At 43.5% G+C, this 23,750-nt stretch overlaps 1 protein-coding gene across 6 annotated transcripts in view; it reads right to left on the bottom strand.

Moving 5' to 3' along the window:
- MAP3K20 (mitogen-activated protein kinase kinase kinase 20) overlaps nt 1-23,750 on the bottom strand; it is an 800,901-nt gene that overhangs the window by 393,629 nt on the left and 383,522 nt on the right. For all 6 annotated transcript variants that reach the window (XM_069225360.1, XM_069225358.1, XM_069225359.1 and 3 more), the window contains exons 6-7: nt 12,970-12,998; nt 12,737-12,874 (exon numbers count right to left, since the gene is read on the bottom strand). In XM_069225360.1, the coding sequence (XP_069081461.1) occupies nt 12,737-12,874; nt 12,970-12,998 (167 nt within the window). The remainder of the gene's footprint in view (nt 1-12,736; nt 12,875-12,969; nt 12,999-23,750) is intronic.

Genomic DNA, 23,750 nt, shown 5'->3' with positions numbered 1-23,750 from the left:
TATGGGGGGGGAGTAGGACTCGAGTGGCTCGTGCCACATTACAGCGCCCACTAAGTGAGGGCGGACTGGGAGCCCCAAACTTTGAATTGTACTTTGCCTCTGCACAGCTGCAGTGGATCCTAAACTGGATACACAGACCCGAATCGGCTAAAACTATATTGATTATGAAGCAGCTACACGGCCAACCACTGCTTACATGGCTGTTAAATACTTTGGCAAAAGGGACAGCCCGTAATTTATTAATGATAGCAGCACATGAATGCTGGACAAGGTACGTTCAAAAGGGTCAAAAGAGGATTCCATATTCCCCCCTCATCCCACTGGGACAAATCCCAGGAAGGGGGAACATAGCTGGCATGTATTCAGCTGCAACTTGGGCAGAGGCGGGCATACTAACAGTGGGAGACTGCTTCGAGGAAGGAAAGCTAATGTCGTTTGAATCTATGAGAGACCTCACCTCAGTGGGAACGGGCCAATTTATAGCATATTACTCTATTTGCCATTTAGTCAAGAAGGCGTGGACATGGGGGGACCAGGAACCTATTACTTCCCCGGCGTTGCACCACATGCTGTCATACGACAACCAAAACAAAGTTATAACAAACACGTACACAGTCTTAAACACATTCCCTGTAAATGGATTAGAAAACGTTAGAACACGATGGAACACTGTGTTACCGAACCAACTGACAGCTGAAGAATGGTCCCAGGCTTTAAATCACACCCGCAGTGTGTCAAGAAACCCTAGGTTTAGATACACTCAATTTAACTACACGCATCAAACATACCTCGCACCTGCACGGCTGAAGCACATGTTTCCAGGGGCGGACTTCCAATGCCCTCGACGTAGCTCCCCATCAGTCAATTTTTACCATATGGTTTGGGACTGCGGACCCCTGGAATTGGAATGGCGGGGGTGGTGGCAGATATTTCAGATATCACAGACCTTATATTTATACTAGATCCCGGCTCCTGTTCACTGGGAGTCAGGAAAAGGGATAAAAAGCATAAATACATACACAGGTTTGCAGACCTAGCTTTTATAATCTATAAAAGGTTGATTGCTATGAATTGGAAAGCCCCTAAAGCACCGGATCCTAAAACGTGGCATGCCTTAACACTGCGCTGGGCAGGTACAGAATATCAGGTACTACGTATGCTGTTAGATGAAGGTCAGAGACATACTGGGTGTGATGCTTGGGAAACATTTGTCGCCAAATTGGAGGTTAAAAACGATGAGCGCCCACCATGAAACCTGGTAGCAACCCGGAAAGATAGACAATGAACAGACCACATATATCCCCGCACGGAACGAGGATGCCCTACATGGAAGTAACATACATAACTGAAGCATACATACACAAACAGCCGGCACTCCGAGCTGGGCCCCGACTAACCTGCAAACAGGATGTAAAATACAGGATGGTTTACGCCAACTGCTAAGTATGATACTAGATATAACTTGTGACTTAGCTGCAAGATGCAAAACATGAACACTGGAATGAGATTAGACCTGAGTTGTTATTGTCTTTGTTATTTACGTTTTATGTAATATTGGATTAACTAAATTCTACTATGACAAACTGTAAACACTGTTGTTTGATGTGCAGAAAACAATAAAAAGATGTTTAAAAAAAAATGTGTGTGTGTGTGTGTGTGTCTATATATATATTCAGTGAAAAAAACAAAGGTTACAGGGACGTTATAGTTCGGTTGATGTTTTTCCCATACAAAACAATAGAAATTCAGCAATTATAGTTATACTTATGTTAAGAAACAATAACTTGTGGCGAAAAGTTACTTTCCGGCACTAGTTATAGTTTCTTTAGATAAGTATAACTATAAGTATATCTATAACTACTGAATTTCTATAGTTTTGTATGGGTAAAACATCAACTTAACTATAACATCCCTGTAACTTTTGTTTATTTCAGTGAATTTCTATGATATTTTTTAACACACACGTTAATATTTGTGTCAGGTTGCAGCAAGCCAATCAGGGCTTTGCATTTGCCCAGGATCCGAGGAGGATCTCAGGAGGATCCTCAAATCCTAAGATCAGCCAAAAATAAAAGGACACATTTTTGTCCATGAGGGGTGGGGTCAGGATTTCTGTATCCTGACCTGTTATATGTTTTTACACTTTTTTTCCCAACCCACCAGGCAACACGAGAAACAGAGTGGCGGCCTAAACTCTTCTGTCAGGTTGCGGCCAGCCAATCAGGGCCTTGGTTTTCATCCGAATCTGCGGAGGATCCAAGGAGGATCCACGGCACTATATATACAAATCTGGTTTTCATTTAATAACTAGAAAAGTACTGAACAGATTTAAACCAAATAACAAAAAGGCCCCTTTCTGAACCAAGAGCTACCTTTCTGTCATATTTGGTGTAATTCCATCCAGTGGTTTCGGTACTATCCCTGTTCAAAATTCATAGGGAAAAATGAATGGTAAAACCGCGTTTTGGGACTGTCCCTTTTTTTCGGCTCCAGCTTGACAGATCACAGCAAAACTTTCCAGACATCAGCTGAAGTGACGCCTGTTGTTTTAGGAAATTTTCATGAAGATTAATCAAACAGCGCCAAAGTTATCAGCAAAACAAAACATGCTTCTTGTATAGAAACTATGTCCTAACTATAACTACCTAGTGGCGATCACCACTAGGTTTTTTATATCTTTATATCAATATATATATATATAAATATATATATAAAACCTACTGGCCAGTAGGTAGTTATAGTTAGAACCATTTTCCATTTTTTCCAGAGAGAGAGCATTTTTTTTGTTTTGCCAAAGATTTTACTTCAGTCGGTTCAGCTGCTGTGTTGAAAAGTTTCAGGGTGATCTGTCTAGCAGGGAGGTCCCAAAACACTTTTTTCTCAATTCTACGTCAAAGGGATTTTGTCAAATTTTTGAACATGACTACAGCCCAAACCGCTGAATGGAATTACACAAAATTTGGCAAAAAACTAGCTCTTGGTCCAGAAAGCATGCTTTTTGTGATTTAGTGTAAATCCCTTCAGTAGATTTGGAGATATAAGGGTGTAAAAAATATCGTTAACTAGGGATGCAGATCCTCCGTGGATCCAACTGTCCCCGTGCTGATATCTGATTGGCTGCCAACACTTCAACAAGGAAGTGTTGACAGCCTAGCCGAGTCCCATGAAAAAAGTGAAAAAAAGAAAAGGGGCAAGAGCCCTTAGCCTTGGTTTAGGGGTTCCTCATGGACCCCGCCAAGGCTATAAAGCATTTTTTTTTTTTTTTAAGTGCGGTCTCCCGCCCTTTTTTTTGCCCCAAGATGGACCAGGGGGATTGAAAGAGGTGAGAGCGCACCGGGCCCCCTTCTAGCAGAGAAATATGCAGGGGGGCTGAGTGGTCCCCCTATGCCCCAGGGACCACCACCTCCCTAGGGCAAAACATTATTTCAAATGGGGGAGGCCTGCACAGCCTCCCCCACAGCCTTAGGGACTGCCACCTCCCCGGGGTTAACTGTGAAATGAATGTGGGGGTACTGATACTCCCGGAGCCCCAGGGACTACCACCTCCCTGGGGTTGAAATCAAATAATGAAGGGGGTCCGTCGCTGACCCCTGGCACCAGGGATCACCACCTCTCTGTGACTATTTAAATGTTAGAGGGGGGCCGTGTGGCTCCCTTCATGGAGCCAATCATGGCCCTGGGAACTGCAATCCCCTAGGGTCAGCTCCTGCTGCGTCCCGGGGTGCCCACCCCCGGGACATAGCTGTTTGCTCTGACTTGGCGGGTCCTTTGACAGCTCCCGCCAAGTCAAAGCAAACACTCCAGTTCCACCAAATGAGAGCTGTCAAACAGCTCTCACTTGCTCAAAACCTTTACTAGACTTTAATAGACTCCCACACATCACTCACATCAAAAATAATTTTAAGGAAAATGGCATTTAAAAATCTGTTTGAGAATTCTTCGAGGTCATCTGGTCAAGACTCTGTGCAGAACAAAGCTGGCTCTACCAGGGGACCCCTGAAAGGAGGAGACCCTGGGCCAGCACCCACTTTGCCCATGACTTAAAAAAGTCTCTGGGTCCCAGAACTGGGACTCCCTGATTGCTCAATGAGACAGAGCTATTGCTCTTTGTTTCTTGGCATCCCCAGCAGGCACAGGACCACAAGACGAACCACTGAGTGGTCAGGGGCTGCAGGTGAACAATGTGGAATGGCAGTTAAAACAAATGTTGGCTCACTGACAGCTTGTTCTGACCCTCCATAGGGTTTCAAGCCTCACTTCATCTCCTAAGGCCAATAAGTTGTCAAGCACAGTCAATAAGGGGATGAAGTCAAGGCTTGCTAGTGCTGGAGGTGAGCACAGTTAGGGCCTGATTTACTATGCACTTGTGTTGCTATTGCATCACACAAGGCAACACAAGAGCTTAAGTGACAGTTACTGCAAGGTCACCTTGTGTAGCTCTGCGTGGCTTAGTGAATCCAGAGTAACGCAAGGCAGCAGAAATCACTGCCTTGCTGTACTCTGCGTTAGGAAAGTGCTCCATGGGTCGAGTTTCAGCATTCCCTCACTTCCATCCATGGCTTTTGACACAGTCCCAGATCTACTAAGGATAGCAAACCTGGAAATTCATCAAAATGCTATGCCATCCCAACAGGCGTGTAACAAGGATAAATATATTTATATTTCCTTGTTATTTCCTCTTTCTGTGTAGCCTGCATTCAGCAGCACACATAGAAAGATAAAAATGCTGACTGAGCATTGTTTCAAATGACAAAAGCCAAACACAGAGGCCCCTTAGGTCCTCACTGACACCAATTAACATAACCTCAGTCATCTTTGTGTCAATTTTAAGAAGATTACTAAGAAGAAATTTGCATTAAGCTCCTCATAGTTTGCCACTAGGGCACCTAGAAATGGAGAAACGCCTGCCGGGGAGATTCTTAAATCTAGCTGGAGGATTATCTTAGTTTCATCAGCATTTGTGTATAATTACATCTCAAATGAGGACAGCAGATTGCTGAACAAAGACATTATACGTAACAGTAAAGAAGGGGATTCTTGCATGGCACCGTATCTGTTTAGATTGCCCACACAAGCCTGCGCTAATCATGCTAAGCATTTGAATATTACAAATCGGAAAAATGCCTTACTTAAAGTCAAACCTTAAGTGTGTGCAAAATTCAAATGGCATTTGAACCCAAAAATTATGAGAAAGGATATGTGGTAAAAAAAATTATTCCTTATGTTCCATTCCAATTAAATACTTACAAAGTGCAAGTATCACACAACTACAGTAGCTTGTAACTCCAATGTTACAAATGAACCATAGGTTGCTAGGTAAAGATGGAGGGGCAGATTTAGGAAAAGTGATGCTGCACCCAGTGCAGCACCAATTTCCTTGCACCCCTTAGCACCCCTACCACCACCATGTGTGCGCTGTATATAAAATACAGTGTACCGTGGTGCAGAGAAGGGGGCGATAGAGTCAGAATTGTTTACGCTATTGATGTACTGTTCAGGGTTAGCGCCAAAATGTTGGAACTAATCCTGAACAGTACATAGGGGCCCACCATAACCAATGACCTGACCCTTTTAAAGCCTGCTCTGAGCAGGCAATAAAAATGCCAGGAAAAATGATGCAAAGAATCTCTTAGATTTCTTTGTGCCATTTTTTGAGCCCCAATAATGGGGGAATGCCCCCTTTGCACACATACTTGGCGCAGGTACAATGTGGTGCAAGGGGTTATAAAGTGGTGCAATGCATGCATTGAACCACTTTGTAAATATGGTGCAGCATATTTGGACATCTAACGCCACATTTGCGTTAAAGAAATGAGGCTAATGTGTCGTTAGATGGCGCTAGGCCCTCTTAACTCAGGGCCGAAATATATTATCTAATAATATAAATGGAACACTTGGTCACCATACATAGGGTTAAGACAGTTACTGTCTCCATGTATCTTTTTGTGAGGCTGCATGACTTTAAATAAATGTTCATTTCCTGACCTAATAAATAACATATTTAAAGAATGAGAACACTAAAATATATAAATTTAATTATAAATGTTATCACTAATTTCCTTAAACATATTTCATGATAGATAACTGCCCAGGCAATCTTCCATTCAATGTGGCGATAAACACCCTCTAAATCTCTGTTCTTGAAAATTCGAAAGTGACTCTCATGTCACGTTTAAGTACAAGTCACCACAGCAAACCATTAAACACACAATAGCTCTGATTAATAATCAGGGTGGAGCATTCATCTCACCCAATAAAAACTGGCATCCCAATATAAGATATTTACCAGGTGCAGGAAATGCCTCCTTATTACACCTGGGAGAAATTTGCAAAAGTTAATTTGTGGAAAGTGCATGAAAGGCCATTCCAGCAGTTTGCGTTATTTGCATCCATTTTGACTCATTGTAAGTTTGAAAAGCCCACAGTCACATTTAACGCAAACTGAGGCATTTCGCATAACACGCTGTTAGGAATGGGGTTACTGGTTAATTGGGGTGTAACCCTTGGTCAATCAGCAACCACAATCCTATTCAGGGTAAGGCACAAGCAAAACCCCACATTAACCTGGCCCAACCTCCTGGTAGCTTGGCACGGAGCAGTCAGGATTAACTTAGAAGCAATATGTACAGTATTTGTGCAACAGTTCAAAGCATAAAACAGAGAAAACACCACACAAAAGATCCCATACCAGGTTAGAAAAATAGAGCAAAATGAAATAACGAAAACACGACCAAAAGATCAAAAACATCCAATCAATACAACCGGAATTATTAATTTTAAAAGAATAAACCGTAATATAGTGCCTAAAAGCAGAAAGCACCACCCACAGGTATCTCGTCGCACTAGACCAGGTCAAAGTCAAAAGTTAAGGCTCACTGCGATAGAACATGGGTCGAATACAGTCTCAGCTGAATATGTGACAGAACAACTAGGTCCTAAACAACTATAGCCTAAACCACTATCGCTAAACAACTAAAAAGTCTCTACAACTAAATACTGAACAACTACTGTCTAAACAACAATTGTGTTTGAATAACAATTGCCCGAATAACTAATTTTAAGGTAAGGTTTTCTTTTTGGTTTTTAAACATATAACCATATATATTTAAATTCTAAGCAACTAATAAACCATAAAAAAACAAAAAGAAAAACTTACCTTAAAATTAATTGTTCAGGCAATTGTTATCCAGGCACAATTGTTGTTCAGTACTTAGTTGTAGAGACTTTTTAGTTGTTTAGCAGTAGTGGTTCAGGCAAGTAGTGGTTTAGACCTCGTTGTTCAGGATGTTTCCCGTCTCAGGTTAGTCCCGCTGAAGGTTCACCTTCATAAGTTTTTGTGTCAAGAGTCCCGTTCACATAGAGAGGGTTGCAGGGAGCAAGTAGTGCATCGCAGATGGTGGGTGGCGTGGTGCAAGGAGCAGGACGGGTGGCGTGGATGGGCAAGCCTGTGCTCTGAGCTGGCGGTCCTCCCTGGGTGAACAATGCTTGCTGTGTGATGAGACCGGTTGGCAGCTTGCCCTGAATTTCGGTGCAAGTGGAGCAGGTACTGTGCGAACACGCCCATTTGTGGTCGCAAACAGCCCAAAAGCTTGAATGTAGGAGCTCAAGAGCCACACAAAGGGTCCAGGACCTCAAAGGTACCTTAGGGGGTCAGGAATACGTTGAAGACAGGTTCAGGAGTTGCTGAGGAGCCTGTTATGTCCCAGAGGCTCAGATTAGGAGGCCAGCAGGCTAGCCCTTCGAGTCCCTCTGTGGTCCTTGGCTCAAGATGAAGTTACAGATCCAGTTCTCCTTCCCCAGGCAAAAGGGCATCAGGCAGCAGGTCAGCACAGCCAGACAGCAGCTCATTCAGAGTAGCAGTCCAGCAGAGTGACAGTTCTTTCAGCAGAACAGCAGTCCTCCTTCCTGGCAGAGTATCCACAGGTCCAGAAGTGTACTGAAGTGGTGGTGTATGGTGTCCTTCTTTTATACATAGTTGTGCCTTTGAAGTGGGAAGAAGCTTCTACAGGCATGCCTTTGAAGTGCAGGGATGCCTTGCCTTCCTGCCCCTGGCTCCAGACTCACTATAGGGTTAGTATGCAGCCCTTTGTGTGGGGACAGGACACAGCCAATTCAGGTGTGAGACTGGGCCGGCTCCTCCCTCCCATCCTTCTAGTAATGGCCCATCCAGTCATATCTATATTCCCACTGTGTGTCTAGGAGGAATACGCAAAGCCCAACTGCCAACTACACCATCATGTGACTACATATACAGGCTACTGGCACCGAATGGCTATGGCTATGGCAAGAAAATGCCAATTTTCTAAAAGTGCAAAACAAAAAGAAAACCTGACTGACATGAATTTCCAACACACATGTTTCCATTCCGTGGTCACGTAAATGAATTGTCATAATCGCTTATTTCTATTACTATAGCTTTCTTTCAAAGGGCTTTTGTGAATTTCTGAATACACATTATCATAAGATCAGGAAACAAATACAAAACAGAGAGCAGAGAATAAAATACATTTAACAGTCACATTTTTTCATAAGCCCATGTGATTTAATCAACATTGTGTATAGCAAACATTAATTTGTATCCCCTCCCAGTATTTGAATCTATGAACACAAGAAGAAGAAGACTTTGAGGACCCAACACTAAAATGTCCCACTAGTACATGCTGCTTGACTTAAACCAAAGCTAGAGGTCGGGAAAAGCACTTCATAGTCAAGCTGTGTGTAGAGACCCAAATTGTGCGCTTCAGGGAGTGGGCTTGTGCACATGTACAAAATCTAAGGATAAAAAGATTAAAAATTGACTAAATTTCAAACATAATTTCTGTAGTCAGTAGAGAGGAATACAAATAAGAAATGCTTCTGTATGTCCTTGTGAAGTTTGGATTTCGAGAGGAAGGACTAAGCATAGTATCACCATCAACTCTCTTCGCCACTGTGGTGTGTGTGCTTTCTTCAATGCTCGTGAAAGCATGTCCTAAGTGCATGTCTTTGATCATGTAAAGCACTCCTCTGCCCTTTGGCTGGGTCAGCACTATAGGAATACTATATATGCATAAATACATACCGAGGGACAACTGTGTATCTGTTGCTGCGCTACCACAGGTCAGCAACTCGAAGAACACAGCTAAACGGAATACATGGGACACCCACTTTTCTTTCAATGCAGTTCCTGATAACATTCGAGTCAAAAATGACCACAGGCGTAGATCGTGAGATTACTGACTCTGTTTTATGGATATGTATTTTGTTGTTATTTGTATAACACTGCAAAAAACATTGACTGATAACCAAGCCAGAGTAAATTTCATTTATCTGTCTCAATTGAATATTGCACATTTCTCGCAAAAGAGAAATATTTCAGATAAAAATTTAGACCGTTTAACCATATGCCATAATAAGTTCTCCTTCATCACTTTAATTCAATGTTATTAAGATTTAATAAACAGTTAGCATAAAATTAAAAAGACATACAGGTCAGCACTACAACTCGTTAAAAACACAATGGCTTTCAGGATGGATCAGGGTGAAGTATTAATTGCACTAAAAAAAAAACAGGAACCCTAGAGTGAGGTATTTACCAGATGTGCCGGAAATGCCTCCTAATTAGGCTTGGCTTACATTTGCATACATTCCTTTGTGGAAATTATGCAACATGCCAGTCCAGCGCCTTGCGTTATTAATGTCCATTTTTAAAATGAGGATGCATTTTGCACTTAAAAAGCACAAAATTGCATGTAAAGTGTATAGTCGCACGTGTTCAGTTTGTTTGCGTTGTTCCCATGCTCCAGCAACAGAATTTTTACCCAAACAAAATCTCAACCTTGTGACATGGCATAATCTTAGGCATTTCACCTAGCAAGGATGCTGCAAATTGAGTGAGATTACACAGGCCTACACCTTGCCTTCAAATGAAGCATAACCGGCAGATGGAGAATTTACTGCACCAAATACTGCACGGTTTGCCTATTTTTCTGGCATTTTCCCTGATAAAGTTTGTTACGTTTGATCTACAAAAATATGACAAGGGAAAGCTGTGGGTGTGTGGTAATTACCAAATGCAATATACACCCCAGGCAATGATTAACACAAGACCCAAAAAATCCAATCCATGAGAAGTCTACTGTAAGAATAGGGATCCTAATTTTTATCTGAGGTCATAACCAGGACTGTGTAAATTGTAACTTTAAACTAAAAGAAATAATACAATATATGACAATCTATTAAAATGCCTTTGACTAATACACGGAAGAAAGTTTGCTACAGCAAAGGCTAGTCGAGTGAACCAGAAGATCGAATGCACCCTTTACCGTTCTTACAGCATTCTTCATTAATACATGGAGTAAAAACAATATGCATCATTCTCTAAATTTATGACAAATTAATAGCAAATGACAAAAGGGTAAAGGAAAATATTTCTTACCAGAATATCACGCAAGCACAAAAACAAGAAGCAGAGGCAAATTCAATAGATCTGGCTTTGACTGCTGTCCTATTGTCTTTGCCAACACTTGTCTGTTAATACTTTGTACAACCCTTTTCTGAAAACATTACAAAATGGGTAACTGCGTATACACAGGAATGATCATGCACAAGCAGTCAGCTTTCAATGTTTCTGGAGTGAAGTTTTACAAATACATTCAAAGATGGTGTGTGTTGTAATTGACTTCTGTGTGCTGTAAAATGCTGTACTTACTTGTTTCTTTAACATTTGGATTGTTTGCACCATGAGCATTCTTTGTGCTTTGGCACCTGCTGGTGGTGTTCCATTCACCAGCGGTTGCTGTCTTACTGGTGATGGGAGCACCACAAAAGGATCTTTTGGCTTACACAATAAAGGCCTTTATCCATTAGGCTTGCCTGGGACCAAAGTTATCACAGTGCGCAATTTGCAGTTGACCTCCAGGGATATGAGCGAGACAAAACGACTGCCCGTTGCTGACCCATGAGAGGACATGCCCAGAAATAAGAATGGCGTATGTCCTGGTCAAGGTTTTTATCCATCATGCTTACATGGGGTAAAATACCATCCTGGGGCAATTTGAAGGCTGTATTTAATTTCAGTTGAACAGGAAACAGGTAAACCGAGAGTAAGACCAAGGTCAAAAATAATTTTGCCCAATTTTCCAAATCCAAAGCTCAGAGTGGGATGAGTAAAAAAAAATCCAACTGACCCACAGGGCTCCAGGAGGTTGGACGAGTGGCAGGTGCCCCCAGTCACCTATAAGCATCTGGAATAAAAAGCTATAAGTACCATCGGGTATTTTAAGTAATCATGATTTGAATTCAACTCACGGGCCAGAATTTCAAGCACTGTCCCTGTTGAAATTACAATTCTTTGTTCAAAATTTTACAAATGTATATGGGCAATTTTCCTTTTACCAGTCCTTCTTGAAATGTTCACAACAGATTTCCAGTGACTCTGCTAATTTTGTATCCAGGTTTCTAGGGTGCTTTACAAGCAGCCCAGTCTGGTACTAGCTTCCAGTCCACATAGGCTTCAAGTACACTCAGGAAATCTTAGAGAGATTAGATTAGATTAGTCATATAAATGGGATGGTCTATTGACAGATTTGGGTTACGCGAGAAGGTTGATTCTGACACCTGTGGACTTATTGAGTTACTGCTGTTTGGATGGTGGTGCAGTAGAAGTACTAGAAGCGACCATACAGTTTTTTGACTATATTACGTTTTTTTAAAGGGGACCATCCCATTTATGTGACTGATATGTTCTTACATTGTACCTGAATTGCCTTATTGACAGCCGTTATTCAAAATGTTTATTAAGTACTGACGGAAGCCCTGAGGAAGTCTAGTAGACGAAACACGTGTTGGCTGTTCATGTGGATCAGACATCACATATAAAAGAGTCTATTTCTTCTCTGTGTACTTTCCATCTCATGTACGAACCTATTGTATTATGAAATTGTTTGATGTTTTCTTTTTATATCGGACTTATAGTATGATAGTTGATCTCTATATTTTAATCTAAGTGGTGTGTATGTAACCAATAATAATTAACTAATTAATTGCATTATAATAAATCTGTGATACCATTTGTAACAACATTCTTTTGTGTGATTTGCCTATTTGGTGTGCCCCAGATCTTTAAAAAAACATTTCTACAACAGTTAGAGCAAGAAGTGATAATCTAAGCTATCCTTTTAAGAGGCCTGAGAACTCAGATGATGTCAAATGTATGTTTGTAAAAATCTAAAAACAAAATTTGGGATCTTCCATGGTTAGGTGGAAATTCTTACAGTGATAATTGAAAACTTTCCCAGCTATAAACGAAGCATCTTTTGCTAGGCCCAACTACCATAGGTGGGTCCCTGCACTATTCACCCCAGTCCCCAGTGCTTTCGGTGGTCACCTACTCTCAGAACTACTAGTTACACTAAGTTGGAAATCCACACCTGCCTCGTTGTTAATGGACTCGATTCAATTACTTTCCACATTTTAAACAAGGAACATTTTTACTACATATGTCCATAAATGTTTCTGCTCTAACATTTTATTTTGCTACCTTTTGACTGGATCTAAACATTTGAAACTTTGCTGACTTATCATGGCAATAAAAACACTATTGTTGATAATGCTACCAAACTGTGACTTTTGACTATAATTATGTTGAAAATTCAAACTGCAGCTTACTTTCCGTGCTTGAAATGTGCGATGGAAAACAAAACTTAATCAAAGCTTAATAACCCCAACTTGATAAAAACAGGTTTATATGACTTACCACACCATAGGAATACGTGTCACATGTCTCAGACACTGGTAGACTCTGGATAACTTCGGGGGCCATCCATGGGAAAGTCCCCACTAAAGACATGTGTGTGGTGTGTGAGTGGAATCTTGAAGCACCGAAATCACAGATCTGAAAAGAGAAGGAAGGGAAGATGTTTTGAATCCCTCATGTAAAACACCAATTGAGAAAAATTCTATATATTTATTAAATTAAATGAATCTCACCTTTAACACGCCGTCGGATGTTATAACAACTGGTAATTGAGAAACAAGAAACAGAAAGAGTCATGTTACATACACGGGGATATCAAACCTTACTTTCCACAATACTTTCCACAAACTAAGCAAACAGACGGGCCATTTCACAGTTCTTCAGAAAACATAAATAATTATTTAAGACATCTAACAACACAGTAAACTGTGTATAAATTATTATACACAAATTATACAGCAATCTTGGGAGGGTTTAAAGATTGTAACATGTTGCACTGCCTCAGAGTTATCTCACCATCCAGTTCTTCATTCCAGTCCTTACAGAATTGAAGTTTGGTGACCACCTCCCCAGGAACTCCTCTGATCAACCCAGAGCAAAGTCTTTTATCTTATAATGCCCTCCTCTACGTCTCTCATGACCGATGGAAGTGGCTGTAAAAGAATGTTCTATATAGCACCCTTCTGGACATTGTCAAAATTCCAGCGAGATGTATCTCGGGCCAGAATCTTCTCCAGTAAGTGTGTGGGGGCTTGTTGGTCTTGGAGCTGCAGAGGCTACACTAAGCATTTTCTTGGGCCCTGTTTTGGGAAATGTGAAGGCACCTGATGCAGGAAGAGGTGCTAGTTACAGTTGTTGATTAGGAGACCTCTCTTTTCTGTGCCACTGCAAGTCTCGTTACTCCAGGACTGTGGTGGAAATCGGTTGTAGGCCCACTTGTAGGGCACTGGACTGATGCACACCCAGCCTGTCACCGGGGCCTGGTCCTGCACCCTGAAATAGAGGGACAGAAACATTTCTGAGGCTGCAGAAGCACTCAGACTGCTGAGGGTGAGGCATATCTTTTTTTATTGGGCTAAGGACACAATGTAGGTCCAGTTCTTACTACTTTTCATGTTTTACTGTGTGATTTTGCCCTTGATCGCTGGAGTGTTTAGTTGGGAACAGAAGAACGAAGTATATGAAGACTGCTTCACCCGGAGTTGTGGCCTCCGGGATGGATTTATTAGATAAAAGATGTGTTGTTGTCCTAAGCAATGAAAATCCTAGAGTTTAAATCACAATTCTGTAAATACTGGGATAAGGAATGGAGAATTAAAGTATTGAAGGTTATCAATATGTAATGCCTTCTTAGTATTTTTTTCTCTAAAAGACACTGACACAAAATAATCTAAAGGAAAACATTCCAAAATGCTATCAATTGTATTCAACAAAATGTTTTGCAATGTCGGTTAAGGTATTACTGCGACTGGTCGTAAAATAGAAAAAAAAACACAATGATGTGGTTCACAGAAACAATTGTAAGCTACTCATGAACAGTGTAAAACTAGGTATGGTAGTTATTATCATGTTCTTTATACATTTATGATCATTCCAAGTTTGTCTACCTTTCATGCATGAATCAGGCAATGTACACACATGAACAATTTTCATGTACACTGCTCACTTGTGCTTATTTCCATAACGTTCTGGGTACTGATGTGTTGTGTACGCCGCACACATTTCAGGTTGTGAAAATTGTGGAATGCTGCTTTTTTCACAATTTCTTTCCCTACTTTTCTTTCTCATACCCACACAATGGTTCACACTTTAGTGCAAAGTGTACTTTAAAGAGGTGATAAGGATGTGAATTGAACTGCAAAATACTCTACAATAATGGAAAAACTAAAGCTTTCTTGATGTTCACTATATTTACTCTATAATATAGTTACACTATATTTACTCTCCATTACTATTAACAGCTTCCCAGGGAATGCCCACTACTTCAGGGAAAAAAACAGATGCGTGCTTAGTGTTGCCCACTTAGGGCAGTCTGTGCCGGAGTAATCTACAGGTACGCACTTATGAAGTACATTTGTGAAAGAAGTGAACAGTGCGCAGGTGAAATTTGGGACCAGTTGCAAGCATCAATCCTACTCAGTCGCCGGCTCGCACTAATTAGAAGGTGCTGGGCAGCGAGCCCGCGGGGGTGAGGATCTGGGGGGAGAAGAATTAAATTAAATAAAAAATAATTAAAAAAGAAAAAAAACACTTACCTTAACACCGCGTGCATCCCCGCTCCGCCATCTCCTTGCTTCATGCAGGCACAGGCTCCCAGCCTGCCCTGAACCAATCCTGATGCTGCTTAGAGCAGCGTTATGATTGGCTGGGAGCGCCCAGCTAGGGCGCTCCCAGACAGACTGGGAGACTGCACTGGCTCTCTCCAGCCCTGCAGCTGTGTTGCTGGGCTGGACAGAGCCCTGTGCGCATGTGTGTTTGGCCGGCCCAACACGGCCGTCCAAACACAAATGCGCTCTGAGGGGGAGTGCATTGCTCGACACCCCCGTGGCCCTGCCCCACTTCCCCAAAAACTTTTTGGGAAAAGGTTTTCAGCTGCCGCTCCTGGCTGGGGGAGGTGTGGGGGACACTCCTCCGCCCTTATGGAGGAGCCGTTCCTGACCCTGCGTCAAACTGGAAAAATGCTTTGTGAGTCAGCCCCCAAAATACAGAATGGTAATGTTCTCAACTACGCGTCTTTGACCCAAAAATGGAAATTACATTTTAAAATGTTTGTGCCAGATATCATCGCCCACACGCTTGAACTACTGCATGGTACACTGTGAAATTCCACGGAGCGGCTCTACTTTGAAATATAAATTTAAACGCGCTCTTAGGAGGTGTAGGTGGTGGAAGTACGACAAACTGATAGTGTAGTGATGTTGACAGCGCGAGTGATTTTGTTCCAGGGGGTGAAAGACAGAAGTGCGAGAGAGTAGTTGTCAAGAAGGAATTAGATAAGCGGTGGCTGTCGCGCGGACGGCCTTTTCATTATTTCACACTTTAAAAGCACTCTCACCCGTCTCTTTAATAGAGCGCCAGCAGAGAGGGTCCGCTCTTCCAGGCAGATTTCAGAGTAAAAGGCCGATTCTAAACAGTAAATGGAGTCGGTACTACCCTTGCCTAGCAACTGTTTCTGGGGTCACACGTTTAGATAAAATGAATCCGCTTTTCTTGCTTTGTTATCGTGGATTTTGCAAGTAGTGTAGAAGCAAAGCCAGGCCACTAACATAATCTAACAGAGAATGGCAGACAAAGAACACATACGATTCACATTAGGACACACCAGTGCAGATATCAAAACACAAAAGAAGGGGCTACAGAGATCATGTTCCCTGGAATCCAGTCCTGTCTTCTATTTCCATTTTTTTTTACAAACAATAACACGAGGCTTCAATATCATTACAGCAATACATCCTAACAGAATAATGCAAGAACAAAGCCAAACCATAATACAAAAGACAACTAAAATACAACCAATGGTGCTGGGGTGTTTTTGGCAATGGGGGTCCTGGCTAACAGCAGTCAGTCACCAAAGGATTAGTTGTGAAAAAATATCATTCTACTTAAAAAGCAAATATACTTAATGTGGGATTTCTTTTTTGTGCAAGAGGGTGAGAGTGAAAGGTATAACAGTACATTTTGGAGCAAATGTTAAAAAGTATGCAGCTAAAATGCGGAGTGTGTGTTATTGTCCTAGAACATGCAATTGGATCAGGATCCCATCCAGTTAAAAAAAAACACACTCTTTTCTCAGCACGAATTTTGTCAGATAATACTAGTCAGAATCTGAATGGGGAAATATTTTGAGTAAAACGTGCTAATACTAAGTTAACCTTTATTCCAAGGTGCAGAACTCAGAATGGGCAGGTACACCACATCTGGTTAATACAGGCTTGCCCCCTTGCATAGGTTCGTCTCGTACTGAACCACCTTGTATATCCTTGGTGCTATTTTTTGAAATACCTGAACAATTAGGCCCATATTTATATTTTTTTGGCACCGTTTTTGCGTCATCTTTTGACGCAGAAACAGCGCAAACTTGCAAAATACTAGGCCCATATTTATACTTCTTTAGCGCCGCATGTGCGTCATTTTATGACACAAAAGCGGCGCAAACTTACAAAATACAAGTGTATTTTGTAAGTTTGCGCCATTTTGCATCAAAAAGCGGCGCAAATGCGGCGCTAAAAAAGTATAAATATGGGCCCTAATGTATTTTGAAGGTTTGCGCCGTTTTTGCGTCAAAAAGCAGCACAAAAGCAGCGCTAAAAAAGAATAAATATGGGCCTTAGCTAGCACACCAAGCAGGGATCTTTCCTTACATGAGTGCGATAAGACATACTGCTGCTTTCTCATTCACACTCTGCTGTACCCCAGCAAGAATATCACTGGATCCAGTGGCCTACCAAAACTTGAGGGGGGCTTCCCCTCCATGGTCTAACACCTGCACTTTTCCTGAGGGGGGCACCTGGAGCTCACCCCCCGCACCGGGGACTTATGTTACGCCAATGACTGGATCAGGCTACAAAGCACCTTTACTTCTGAGTCAGAGAAACGAAACGTAAACCCTATTAGCAGTATTTTCAGCAGTTAGTCAAAAGAAGCTGACATCTGGCTGCCTTTGTAAAAATATTACATGTTGCAAAACGAATATGGAAAGGTCATCGTTATGTTTCATTTTCAAAGTGAAGGCCTTCAAACTTTTCAGGGGTGCTGTAGCACATCAAGCAGCCCTAGTTTCAGTACCAGTTTATATAAAACACCAACTGAACACAACAAATACATTGTACAACGAGTTAATTTACTGCGCTGTTGAATTTTTTGTATTTTCGTTATTGTATTTCCTTATGTTGTTCTGGTGTCTGCCATTGTGATGGACTTGTGTCTTGTTGATTTTTGGCATTGTGTTGCATTTACTAGTCAGTCACTTTTTCAAGACAGGCAAATGTGGGCTGTAAGCAACCAGGACTTTCCACAAAATCAACGTCACCAGTTAAAAACTTTAAATCAGACTAATATGCAAAATGTAGGCTGCTTCAAATATGATCATTCTTCTCTTTGTCTTTATGGCATGTGCCACCTGTTCTATCATTCACACACATGAAGTTTTTAACTGGTGGCTCATCTTGAAAGGCAGCATTGTTTTTAAAGAAAACCTCAGTTATATCATTGGCATTTTCCAAGTGGTGAACGAGATCTTGGCACAGTTAGGTCCTCTTATCTGATGAATATTTTCTCCTGCGGAAGAAGTTGAAAAAAGAGTAGTAGAAGAAATGATAAACAAAGAGGACAGAAATAGGGAGAAGTAACCTAATGTGGTTAGTCTACATATCCCTTAAAAAAATTAAAGATAATTTAACAATAAAGAATTGAATAGAAAACTTCTGGAGAGTTGGTTTAGGCGATCTAAGGCCAGTGGCACCAGAGGTTTCAACATGGTAGAGACTGTTTTATAATAAAGTTACACATCCCTTTAATTTTTGTGGGATTCTCAAATATATATGTAATGTCATATGGTATGTTCTGTCCTGATGAAGGTGAAGTGAATCAACAGAAGCCACAAAATCATGCATCAACATTTAAAAGATCTCTGCTTGATGAAGATCACATGAAAAAGTTACTTGCCTCAGGTAACAATAATATGCTCACTCTTCCTGCAGATTCTCTCACTTTACCATTATCTTTTCAGGCTCCAGACAGGTCTGGATACTTTTACCCAGACTTCTTCTGAAGGAGGGACAGGAGGGTAAACAATGTTCCCTTCTGGTAAAGTATGCAGAGAACTTCTATTTCGTAAGTCACCATTTAAGACAACATCAGTGTTATAGGAGGGAAGAAGGTTATTAGCCTCGGAGTCATCAACAATATGGCCATAAACTCTATTAGTCATGCCAATGGCCTGGGGATTTGACCCAAATAGTTCTCAAATCCATGCAAATCTTGGGCCCTAGAAAAGGTTCTGCCAAGGGGTCGTGATCAATGCATGTTTCCTTCCTTTTAAGCCTCTCAATTTGTTCCAAGAGGAGAAAGCTCAATTTTTTATTGACTCACGCTGTGGTGTTCCGGGAAGTGACCATGTTGCGAGCGTGAACTCTTGGTGAGAAATCTAGACTGCAGGACTACTGCATATCCTATTGAGTGATTTGGCACCCAGTGTTGAGCAGGAACATGTTCCCCGTTTTAAACTAAACTGGACATGTAACATGGACATGCAACACAACAGTAGATTTGTGGTTCCATCTTGGAAACTGTTTTTATATACACTGCTACTATTTGCTGTAATAAGGTTCTTTTGTGAGACTTCTGAGAAACTGTTATTTTGTAAATTGCTTTGAAAGTCATGACACTTTTATGTAAACTGCTTCCTTCCAGAAGCAACTGTTGCTAAATAAAGCACTTTAATACCAATTTGGACCTTGTTTACACTATACAAAACTGCAAATCAATACACAAATGAATACATACATAAATATATAATTTCTTATGGCTTTGTAGACTTCAAAGGTAATGATAGCTGGCTCTGAAGGAGGTGTCTCTGAAGGCGCATCAAGCATTGAAGCGCCTTAGCAGCCCTTGAATTCTTCTTGAGGGCCAGGGCCTAACATTCTCGAGGTGCGGAGTCAGGAGGCAATGGGGTCAGACTCATCAGAGTCACCAAATTTGCAGGAATGGGCTGACTCTTTTGGGGTAGCCCAGAGGCACCACAACCATCTTCAACACGTTCAGCATTGCCAGCGGGAAGCCCTTGAACGGAGCATGCTCAACTGAAGGAGTCGGCAGCTCCATTCTCATCTTTTTATAAAGTGGTATTTTCTCTGATGACAGGGAAACGCATAAAATCAGGAAAAGGCATCAAGTCTCCGAATGTTCCCAGGAGTATTATCATTATTAGAATTACCATACAGAGGGAATAATGTCCCCTTTTTAGTGGTACCTGCCCCACTGTGGCCAGTGCTTGGTGGGCACAGCTGCGCCCCGAGTGATGCCCACAGTGAAAGAAGGAGCTGAAAGATGTCTTCTATTTTAACCTTCAATAGTGTCCACATCTACGCACTATACATGCTGATCGTCATTCACAAACAACAACAAAAATGGCTTGGGCTGCTAGGGAATCTCTTTTCCAGCACCCCTAGATGGGGGTCTGTAAAGGGAATCCCTCTAGTGTGAGCACCAGGGGTTTCTAAGCCCTTCATGCTGGGAAATGAGGCTCAAATTCTCCACATTACAAAGACAGTGTGGAGCATGTGCACATCACCTTCACCCACACAGAAGGGGTTAATATTAGAATCAAGTTCCATCTGTGAGGCCTACAGGGCCTTGGATCAGGGCACCGGTAAGAACTACTACTCTGTCTGCATGTTCATTAGGACCCTGACCTCTGGGACAGTTCACATATGACGGCAGGACCATCAGAGCGCTGGGACCCAAACTACAGAATGCCAGAAGAACCTATGGCAGAAAGCAGAACCAGACTTACTACATTTCAGGAAAGGCATGAGTACTGTACCCCCATGCTTTGCCTACAACTGACTTCCAATGAAATGGCAGAGAGTGGCTTCACAACGAAGTATATAATCTAGGAGACCATTCTGCTGCTTGGACACTAACTTCTTTCTCCACACGGCATGGTCGCTGTCAAATTGACAGCACAGCTGAAAGTCACTGCAAAACGTTTTACTTAAATACGCACCCATTGCGCATATCTGATTGTAATCTGCAGGTCACATCATGGAAAATGTGATCGTAGAATAGGTGTTATGTTCAGGGATGACTCCTTTGTTAAGGCGGAGGAGAGTCGCCCCCATGCCAGCAGAGGCAAAACTTGAAAAAAATAAAAATAAACCAGGTTTATTATCATTTTATTTTTCATCACTGGCCAAGTCTTCGGGGGTGGGGTCAACATCGTGATGACAGCCATGAAGGGGCGAGAGGTGTGCATTCCCCCCTGTGCACATGTGGGTTTGGCCGGCCATCTCAGGAGGGCCAAACTGACATGCGCATTGAGTTGTCTCCAACCCGAGCAGTGTTGCCAGGTTGGAGACAGCAGGCACAGGCTCCCAGTCTGCCTGGGAGCACAAATCGAGGGCATTCAGGCCAATCCTGACGCTGCGCTCATGCTGCCAGCAGCATGAGAGCAGCGTTAGGATTGGCCGCAGGGCAGGTTGAGCCTGTGCCTGCCATGGAGTCAGAGGAGCAGAAAAGCGTTGATCCCTCACGAGGCAGATATGTTATTTTTTAAATGTATCTTATTTTCACCCAGCAACCCCGCCCCACCACCCTTCCTTGACATCAGGCGCTACTGAATAAGTCAAAGATATTCTTTTTATAGACTGAAGAATATAAGCAAGAAGGACAGAGTTGTCAATTCTTGGATATAAACACCTGAACTGCAGGTTATGACACGCATCTGCGGAAGGTGTACAAACCAACTGAGTTTGCAGCTTTCGACCTACTAGTTACAGACAAACAAGTGTGTGCAGCAGACAACCCACTGCGCTATTCTAATCTGACTTGAGCATCTGACCTGCATCTTATACATCAGCTTTCTTGTTGCCCAATGCCAGGAATGAATATCTGCGATAGTCCTGGTGTTCTGTATTCTCGTACGTGTAGGCCTGCCATGATCCGCTACGACCCCACCACCCTCCATGCCCTCAACCCAGGACGCTCCAACACCTGCTTCCAAGCTCACCCCAAACGCACCCATGGACCCTTCGCCTGCAACTCCTGCAAACGCATCTTCCACCACGCAACAACTACGACCACAAGCCCACGCGCCATCAACCACCTCAAGTGCATTCTAGTCAACGCTCGCTCCGTTCACAAACACGCCGTTGAACTCTGGGACCTCCTAGACTCCACAGCACAGGACGTCGCCTTCATCACGGAGACCTGGATGAACGCCTCCTCTGCTCCAGACATCGCCACCGCCATCCCCGAAGGCTACAAGATCTCCAGGAAAGACCGCACCAACCAAGTAGGAGGAGGTATCGCCACCGTCTTCAAAGACTCCATCAGCATCACCACCTCCACTGAAGACTCCCCTCTCGCCGCTGAACACCTGCATTTTCAGATTCGCACCGAACCGAGGACCACCCTCAGAGGATCCCTCGTCTACCGTCCTCCCGGACCTCGCTCCCCTTTCAGCGACGCCATCGCCGACTTCATCTCCCCGCACGCCCTCGCCTCACCGGACTACATCCTCCTAGGCGACCTCAACTTCCATCTGGAACAAAACAATGACCCCAACACCACCATCCTGCTCGACAACCTCGCCAACCTCGGCCTCAAACAACTGGTGAACACTGCCACCCACATCGCCGGACACACACTCGACCCTATCTTCTCCGCCAGCAAACACGTCTTCTTCAGCCACGCCTCCGCCCTACATTGGACCGACCACAGCTGCGTCCACTTCACATTCCGACGCGAGACCCGCCACCTCCGCACTCAACCCATCCCTCGCCGACAGTGGAACAAGATCCCTGAAGAGCAACTCTTCTCCGCACTCGCCGCCAACCAACCCACCCTCACTACCGACCCCAACGACGCAGCCCTCAACCTCACAAACTGGATCTCCAACTGCACAGACAACCTTGCTCCCCTCAAACGCTCGCAGCGACAGAACAACACCAAGAAACCCCTCTGGTTCTCTGACACCCTCAAAGAATCAAAGAAAACTTGTCGCGCACTTGAGAAAGCCTGGCGCAAGGACCGCACCGCTGACCACATGACCGCCCTCAAGAACGCTACCCGCGAACACCACCACCTGATCCGCGCTGCCAAAAGGAATTTTTTCACCGACAGACTGGACAAAAACAGCCACAACAGCAGAGAACTCTTCAGCATCATCAAGGAGTTCTCCAATCCCAGCGCCAACGCCAACGCCGTCACGCCCTCACAGGATCTATGCGAATCCCTCGCCACTTTCTTCCATCGCAAGATCAGCGACCTCCACGACAGCTTCGGACACCAGACCCAACCAAACACCACAGAACCCACATCCCCGACCATCACCCTCAACAACTGGACCCACATCAGCACGGAAGAAACCAAATCCATCATGAACTCTATCCACTCCGGCGCCCCTTCGGACCCCTGCCCGCACTTCATCTTTAACAAAGCCGACGACATCATCGCCCGCACCTCCAGACCATCATCAACTCTTCTTTTTCTTCTGCTACCTTCCCCGAATGCTGGAAACACGCCGAAGTCAACGCCCTACTAAAGAAACCTACGGCTGACCCGAGCGACCTGAAAAACTTCCGCCCCATCTCCCTTCTGCCTTTCCCAGCCAAAGTAATAGAGAAGACCGTCAACAAACAGCTGACCACCTTCCTGGAAGACAACAACCTGCTCGACCCCTCACAGACCGGATTCCGAACCAACCACAGCACTGAAACCGCCCTCATCTCAGTCACAGACGACATCAGAACCCTGATGGACAACGGTGAAACAGTCGCCCTCATTCTTCTCGACCTCTCGGCTGCCTTTGACACCGTCTGTCACCGCACCCTAATCACCCGCCTCTGCTCCACCGGGATCCAAGACCAGGCCCTGGACTGGCTCACCTCCTTCCTCGCAAACCGCTCCCAAAGAGTCTACCTCCCTCCGTTTCGCTCAGAACCCACTGAGATCATCTGCGGCGTACCTCAAGGCTCATCACTCAGCCCAACACTCTTCAATGTCTACATGAGCCCCCTCGCCAACATCGTACGCAAGCACGACATCATCATCACCTCCTACGCCGACGACACCCAACTTATACTCTCCCTCACCAAGGACCCCGCCAGCGCCAAGACCAACCTACAAGAGGGTATGAAGGACGTCGCAGATTGGATGAGGCTCAGCCGCCTAAAGCTGAACTCTGAAAAAACTGAAGTCCTCATCCTCGGCAACACCCCGTCCGCCTGGGACGACTCCTGGTGGCCCACGGCCCTCGGCACCGCACCGACCCCCGCAGACCACGCCCGCA

Source organism: Pleurodeles waltl, chromosome 3_1, assembly GCF_031143425.1.
Source record: "Pleurodeles waltl isolate 20211129_DDA chromosome 3_1, aPleWal1.hap1.20221129, whole genome shotgun sequence".
Lineage (NCBI taxonomy): Eukaryota > Metazoa > Chordata > Amphibia > Caudata > Salamandridae > Pleurodeles > Pleurodeles waltl.
The sequence above is the reverse complement of the archived record's forward strand: the minus strand, read 5'-3'. Positions and strand labels throughout refer to the sequence as shown.